Below are 8,239 nucleotides of genomic sequence, written 5' to 3'. Positions count from 1 at the left end.
AACGCTATTGCTTCGTATAGAACGCCGCTTGAAAATTAAAAAGTGCGCTCCAGTCGGTACGCCGTTTACATTGCATGCAAAAAGAAAGAGTTACATACAGATATTATATTTTAGAGCTCATCTTGGAGATTGGATTTGATCGAAAATTGTGTTTCAACGTGTCTCGGTACTCGGGCCACCTTCCAGTTCTTTGACAGCGGTGTAGCTAATTTCCCTTGGATCCTTGGCTTCTTGTCATAGTCTCGATTACTTTGTACAATTTGACAGGATCTTATCACGAAAATTTTCACAAATATAACTACGCATGATGATTTCGGGCTTAACGGCGTAAATCCGATTGGTACAAGCGTCGACGTTGAGCTTGAGATTGTGAAATGGGAACGTTTGTTTCCACGCTAAAACGGTATTCTTCCGAAAATTATATGTCTTCTGATAATTCTTCTTCATGATCGATATAAATACATTACAAGCATGAGCAAAGGACACGGGGTTACAAGAACTGAATTCCCTTAATCACGTTAAACCGATAAATTACCTTTCAAACAATACGTGAAGCAAATCGATCGGACACAAAGCACCGAGTTTCGGTGTTGGACAAATATTTGCAATATCAAATAATCAGATGACGTAGTAACGATTCTGTTCAGTAGATATTTCAATTGTCTGGCACTTGATAGAGCTGTCAAGAGCAGCTTTTACCTCTACATAATCATTTAACGAGGATGCGAATCCCCCGATTTTGTATCAAAGAGACAAAGGGGCATACAGGATAAATCGCCGAGGGTTGCTGCGCGACGATGTGTGTAAGAAGCCTGCCGAGATGTCCAGATATACGAGGCAAATTACAGATATTATACATACACGTGGAATGGATTTCGCGTAAACACCTGCGCGATACGGGATTGAATCGCAATGTGAATACCTGTGCATACACGCATATTACGCACCCCTTCGGACTCGTGGAGTGGCACAGGCGTCGGCGTGGGTCGGCGTAAAGCTCGCAGCTTCTTTCCCGGCCTCGGGCATCGATTCGCCTCCGGTCCCCTGACAACCGCGGGAGAGACAGAGAGGAGAGAGGAGAGAGAGGAGAGAGGAGAGAGGGGAGGAAATCCACGGGAGGAACTGAGAGGGGGTGAAATTTGGCCGCCGGGTTCGGCCGATGTTCGTCGTGTGCACGTACAGCGTGGACGGAGGGATGTGTCAGGCGTTTGCAGGTGGACGTCGGGACGCCCTCCGTCGTTCCGGTCTCGCTTCGCGACCTCCTCTGTACCCCTTTCCGTGTATCCTCGTCCTTCTCCGCCTCCACCCTTCCCCCCGCCCTTCGCACGTCGAAAACAGGGGTGCCAGTCAGCCACGAGTTTAGCCTCGCCTATCCGCAGGGTTGTTCATCGCGTACCGCCAAGCTCATTTTCAACCTCATACACCCACCACATCGATACCTGGAACACCTGAGCATCGCGAGGGCTCGTTTTCTGCCCCACTTTATACATTCTCCGAGGAACATGATTTTCATAAAAGAAACGTAAGTCCAGTTTGTCGTATACGTTATCTCCATTGGTGTACAATTATTGAATTTAGAAAATATGCGTTGTAATTTAATCGCGTACACGACGTTTTTTTTTTCTTCCTATTCATTTCTATATGCTCTTGCGATTCGATGTAGATTTCCGGACACTTTACGGTGTGAAATATATTGCGCGCAATTATCACCTCATGTCATCTAGCTACATTTTTATTTTTTTATTTCAATGTTCTACTCTGATTTTTCATACCTACAATCCACAGGACGGAAATTTGAAAGCAAAATCAATTTATGTTGACCCTGAAGTCTTCGGAACAATAGATCCTGCGGTTTTAATAACTGATGCTAATGATTTGCGTGCACAGATAATTGACGCATCCTGGGGAGGGAAATGAGAGGAAATTTGGAGAGCGGTTAGCCTATCTTTTAATGTAAACCAGCTTCGTCTTCGATGTAACGACTGGGACCAACGGATTGGTTGGTTCGATTATTTCGAAGGACTTCCCAGAATGTGGAGGTGGTTGCGTACAGGTAACTGAAGTACCTTGTAAAATGCCTATTGCCGCACTTACCTTTTTTATTTGACCATTTCAACGGCACTTATTGAATAATTGTCCTGTTGATTAGTATAATACTGTACAAATAAAGATTAGAATGAATTACATCCCACGGAAAAAGACTTACGTAAAATAATTGCAGAAACCAGTCTATGGCGTAGCAGCGTTTCGACTTTTGCTACTTAGATACATCGAAACAGTTCATCTGATGTGAAGTCCACATTGGGCGCAACGAATATGATTTCGTGCAACAGTGCGCGTAATTGGGTGAATCGGAGCGCATGCGTTTCGTGATGTATGTGTGTTGATTGCGAGCAAGCTCGTAAATAAGAGCAAATTCGAATGACTGGTCTCCATGATGAACAAAATTGAAATGTATAAGTGAGATATTAAAGGGTTGAGGGCTTGAAACTATGATTGTCTCTTAAGTTGGCATGAAAACAATTTCACATGGGTAGAATGTTGTTCGAAAGTGAAATAAGTTGTAATTAAGGAATGCGAAAGTACAGCTTAACAGACTTTCATGATCCTATTACAGAGTTTCAAGATCAATTGTACAGCATTGTGTGTAACTAAAGTGATATAAGTCATAAATGATTTGAAGAATTTGCTCGTTCCCTGCATTCAATAGACCAGCGAAATTACAAGATTAATTTGGTTTCTCATGACGAATCACATACAATTGTGATATTGCATTCAAAACGTTTGTAGGTCCGACACAATACCAGTAATTGCTAGAATGGCCTGTTATACTTCCGCGAATCATAATCATACTAAGTCGCAGTGGTTCTTTTTTGATTTTTGATGGTCCAACTGAGGACTTGAGGATCTTGCAGAATGATTCTAACGGTAGAACAAAAGAATCAAAAGTTGCAGTCCAGAAACATAGGATTTCGTTGGTGGGTTTTCTGCTGTTGACTCCACGCGTATTTCATAGTATGTTGTGCATTCCGCAGAATCCAATTAGTTGAACCAGAGTCATACAAGTCAAATCTGAGACAATAAAATTTTTGGCCCCGAAAATGAAGAAGAAAGTAAGACTAACCCCTTTGTATTTTTGGCGAAAATTTTCGCGATTTTGAAAAGTGCTGGAATCAATTCTTTCAGGCACCATTCCGACGTAATTTTGCGAGAGAAATCGATTGGGCGCAGTCCCAATACGCTGCGAACAACGCATCAAAAGTTACAGCCAAAAAACGAAAACCTGAATTTTCGACATTTTTCAGCAGGTGTATTTTTCTTCTCAATTTCTCTCCTGTTGATCCCACGCTCTTTTCGCTGCGTTTTCTGAGTTCCTTGGGGTCCAATTGGTCGGGCAAGAGTCATACGAATCAATTCTGAGACGAAAAATTTTTTGGTAAAAAAAAACGGAAGGTTAACCCCTTTGTATTTTTGGCGAAAATTTTCGCGATTTTGAAAAGTGCTGGAATCAATTCTTTCAGGCACTATTCCGACGTAATTTTGCGAGAAAAATCGATTGGGCGCAGTCCCAATACGCTGCGATCAACGCATCGAAAGTTACAGCCAAAAAACGAAAACCTGAATTTTCGACATTTTTCAGCAGGTGTATTTTTCTTCTCAATTTCTCTCCTGTTGATCCCACGCTCTTTTCGCTGCGTTTTCTGAGTTCCTTGGGGTCCAATTGGTCGGGCAAGAGTCATACGAATCAATTCTGAGACGAAAAATTTTTTGGTCAAAAAAAAAGGAAGGTTAACCCCTTTGTATTTTTGGCGAAAATTTTCGCGATTTTGAAAAGTGCTGGAATCAATTCTTTCAGGCACTATTCCGACGTAATTTTGCGAGAAAAATCGATTGGGCGCAGTCCCAATACGCTGCGATCAACGCATCGAAAGTTACAGCCAAAAAACGAAAACCTGAATTTTCGACATTTTTCAGCAGGTGTATTTTTCTCCTCAATTTCTCTCCTGTTGATCCCACGCTCTTTTCGCTGCGTTTTCTGAGTTCCTTGGGGTCCAATTGGTCGGGCAAGAGTCATACGAATCAATTCTGAGACGAAAAATTTTTTGGTCAAAAAAAACGGAAGGTTAACCCCTTTGTATTTTTGGCGAAAATTTTCGCGATTTTGAAAAGTGCTGGAATCAATTCTTTCAGGCACTATTCCGACGTAATTTTGCGAGAAAAATCGATTGGGCGCAGTCCCAATACGCTGCGATCAACGCATCGAAAGTTACAGCCAAAAAACGAGAACCTGAATTTTCGACATTTTTCAGCAGGTGTATTTTTCTTCTCAATTTCTCTCCTGTTGATCCTACGCTCTTTTCGCTGCGTTTTCTGAGTTCCTTGGGGTCCAATTGGTCGGGCAAGAGTCATACGAATCAATTCTGAGACGAAAAATTTTTTGGTCAAAAAAAAAGGAAGGTTAACCCCTTTGTATTTTTGGCGAAAATTTTCGCGATTTTGAAAAGTGCTGGAATCAATTCTTTCAGGCACTATTCCGACGTAATTTTGCGAGAAAAATCGATTGGGCGCAGTCCCAATACGCTGCGATCAACGCATCGAAAGTTACAGCCAAAAAACGAAAACCTGAATTTTCGACATTTTTCAGCAGGTGTATTTTTCTTCTCAATTTCTCTCCTGTTGATCCCACGCTCTTTTCGCTGCGTTTTCTGAGTTCCTTGGGGTCCAATTGGTCGGGCAAGAGTCATACGAATCAATTCTGAGACGAAAAATTTTTTGGTCAAAAAAAAAGGAAGGTTAACCCCTTTGTATTTTTGGCGAAAATTTTCGCGATTTTGAAAAGTGCTGGAATCAATTCTTTCAGGCACTATTCCGACGGAATTTTGCGAGAAAAATCGATTGGGCGCAGTCCCAATACGCTGCGATCAACGCATCGAAAGTTACAGCCAAAAAACGAAAACCTGAATTTTCGACATTTTTCAGCAGGTGTATTTTTCTTCTCAATTTCTCTCCTGTTGATCTCACGCTCTTTTCGCTGCGTTTTCTGAGTTCCTTGGGGTCCAATTGGTCGGGCAAGAGTCATACGAATCAATTCTGAGACGAAAAATTTTTTGGTCAAAAAAAAAGGAAGGTTAACCCCTTTGTATTTTTGGCGAAAATTTTCGCGATTTTGAGAAGAGCTGGAATCAATTCTATCAGGCACTATTCCGACGTAATTTTGCGAGAAAAATCGATTGGGCGCAGTCCCAATACGCTGCGATCAACGCATCGAAAGTTACAGCCAAAAAACGAAAACCTGAATTTTCGACATTTTTCAGCAGGTGTATTTTTCTTCTCAATTTCTCTTCTGTTGATCCCACGCTCTTTTCGCTGCGTTTTCTGAGTTCCTTGGGGTCCAATTGGTCGGGCAAGAGTCATACGAATCAATTCTGAGACGAAAAATTTTTTGGTCAAAAAAAAAGGAAGGTTAACCCCTTTGTATTTTTGGCGAAAATTTTCGCGATTTTGAAAAGTGCTGGAATCAATTCTTTCAGGCACTATTCCGACGTAATTTTGCGAGAAAAATCGATTGGGCGCAGTCTCAATACGCTGCGATCAACGCATCGAAAGTTACAGCCAAAAAACGAAAACCTGAATTTTCGACATTTTTCAGCAGGTGTATTTTTCTTCTCAATTTCTCTCCTGTTGATCTCACGCTCTTTTCGCTGCGTTTTCTGAGTTCCTTGGGGTCCAATTGGTCGGGCAAGAGTCATACGAATCAATTCTGAGACGAAAAATTTTTTGGTCAAAAAAAAAGGAAGGTTAACCCCTTCGTATTTTTGGCGAAAATTTTCGTGATTTTGAAAAGTGCTGGAATCAATTCTTTCAGGCACTATTCCGACGTAATTTTGCGAGAAAAATCGATTGGGCGCAGTCCCAATACGCTGCGATCAACGCATCAAAAGTTACAGCCAAAAAACGAAAACCTGAATTTTCGACATTTTTCAGCAGGTGTATTTTTCTTCTCAATTTCTCTCCTGTTGATCCCACGCTCTTTTCGCTGCGTTTTCTGAGTTCCTTGGGGTCCAATTGGTCGGGCAAGAGTCATACGAATCAATTCTGAGACGAAAAATTTTTTGGTCAAAAAAAAAGGAAGGTTAACCCCTTCGTATTTTTGGCGAAAATTTTCGTGATTTTGAAAAGTGCTGGAATCAATTCTTTCAGGCACTATTCCGACGTAATTTTGCGAGAAAAATCGATTGGGCGCAGTCCCAATACGCTGCGATCAACGCATCAAAAGTTACAGCCAAAAAACGAAAACCTGAATTTTCGACATTTTTCAGCAGGCGTATTTTTCTTCTCAATTTCTCTCCTGTTGATCCCACGCTCTTTTCGCTGCGTTTTCTGAGTTCCTTGGGGTCCAATTGGTCGGGCAAGAGTCATACGAATCAATTCTGAGACGAAAAATTTTTTGGTCAAAAAAAAAGGAAGGTTAACCCCTTTGTATTTTTGGCGAAAATTTTCGCGATTTTGAAAAGTGCTGGAATCAATTCTTTCAGGCACTATTCCGACGTAATTTTGCGAGAAAAATCGATTGGGCGCAGTCCCAATACGCTGCGATCAACGCATCGAAAGTTACAGCCAAAAAACGAAAACCTGAATTTTCGACATTTTTCAGCAGGTGTATTTTTCTTCTCAATTTCTCTCCTGTTGATCTCACGCTCTTTTCGCTGCGTTTTCTGAGTTCCTTGGGGTCCAATTGGTCGGGCAAGAGTCATACGAATCAATTCTGAGACGAAAAATTTTTTGGTCAAAAAAAAAGGAAGGTTAACCCCTTTGTATTTTTGGCGAAAATTTTCGCGATTTTGAGAAGAGCTGGAATCAATTCTATCAGGCACTATTCCGACGTAATTTTGCGAGAAAAATCGATTGGGCGCAGTCCCAATACGCTGCGATCAACGCATCGAAAGTTACAGCCAAAAAACGAAAACCTGAATTTTCGACATTTTTCAGCAGGTGTATTTTTCTTCTCAATTTCTCTTCTGTTGATCCCACGCTCTTTTCGCTGCGTTTTCTGAGTTCCTTGGGGTCCAATTGGTCGGGCTAGAGTCATACGAATCAATTCTGAGACGAAAAATTTTTTGGTCAAAAAAAAAGGAAGGTTAACCCCTTTGTATTTTTGGCGAAAATTTTCGCGATTTTGAAAAGTGCTGGAATCAATTCTTTCAGGCACTATTCCGACGTAATTTTGCGAGAAAAATCGATTGGGCGCAGTCTCAATACGCTGCGATCAACGCATCGAAAGTTACAGCCAAAAAACGAAAACCTGAATTTTCGACATTTTTCAGCAGGTGTATTTTTCTTCTCAATTTCTCTCCTGTTGATCCCACGCTCTTTTCGCTGCGTTTTCTGAGTTCCTTGGGGTCCAATTGGTCGGGCAAGTGTCATACGAATCAATTCTGAGACGAAAAATTTTTTGGTCAAAAAAAAAGGAAGGTTAACCCCTTTGTATTTTTGGCGAAAATTTTCGCGATTGTGAAAAGAGCTGGAATCAATTCTATCAGGCACTATTCCGACGTAATTTTGCGAGAAAAATCGATTGGGCGCAGTCCCAATACGCTGCGATCAACGCATCGAAAGTTACAGCCAAAAAACGAAAACCTGAATTTTCGACATTTTTCAGCAGGTGTATTTTTCTTCTCAATTTCTCTTCTGTTGATCTCACGCTCTTTTCGCTGCGTTTTCTGAGTTCCTTGGGGTCCAATTGGTCGGGCAAGAGTCATACGAATCAATTCTGAGACGAAAAATTTTTTGGTCAAAAAAAAAGGAAGGTTAACCCCTTTGTATTTTTGGCGAAAATTTTCGCGATTTTGAAAAGTGCTGGAATCAATTCTTTCAGGCACTATTCCGACGTAATTTTGCGAGAAAAATCGATTGGGCGCAGTCCCAATACGCTGCGATTAACGCATCGAAAGTTACAGCCAAAAAACGAAAACCTGAATTTTCGACATTTTTCAGCAGGTGTATTTTTCTCCTCCATTTCTCTCCTGTTGATCTCACGCTCTTTTCGCTGCGTTTTCTGAGTTCCTTGGGGTCCAATTGGTCGGGCAAGAGTCATACGAATCAATTCTGAGACGAAAAATTTTTTGGTCAAAAAAAACGGAAGGTTAACCCCTTTGTATTTTTGACGAAAATTTTCGCGATTTTGAAAAGTGCTGGAATCAATTCTTTCAGGCACTATTCCGACGTAATTTTGCGAGAA

At 41.3% G+C, this 8,239-nt stretch overlaps 1 protein-coding gene across 3 annotated transcripts in view; it reads left to right on the top strand.

Moving 5' to 3' along the window:
- LOC124220972 (transmembrane protein 230) overlaps positions 1-8,239 on the top strand; it is a 45,021-nt gene that overhangs the window by 16,505 nt on the left and 20,277 nt on the right. The window contains exons 1-2 of one of the 3 annotated variants that reach the window (XM_046630477.2): positions 1,190-1,522; positions 1,888-2,053. The exons of 1 other annotated variant lie outside the window; for it this stretch is intronic. In XM_046630477.2, coding sequence (XP_046486433.1) covers positions 2,032-2,053 — 22 coding nt within the window. In that variant the 5' untranslated portion in view covers positions 1,190-1,522; positions 1,888-2,031. Of the gene's footprint in view, positions 1-1,189; positions 1,523-1,887; positions 2,054-8,239 lie in introns of those variants that run through there. One more of the 3 variants, XM_046630478.2, reaches the window with a different exon arrangement.

This window comes from Neodiprion pinetum, chromosome 6, assembly GCF_021155775.2.
Source record: "Neodiprion pinetum isolate iyNeoPine1 chromosome 6, iyNeoPine1.2, whole genome shotgun sequence".
In the NCBI taxonomy this organism is placed as follows: domain Eukaryota; kingdom Metazoa; phylum Arthropoda; class Insecta; order Hymenoptera; family Diprionidae; genus Neodiprion; species Neodiprion pinetum.
This window is presented reverse-complemented; position numbering and strand designations above follow the sequence as displayed.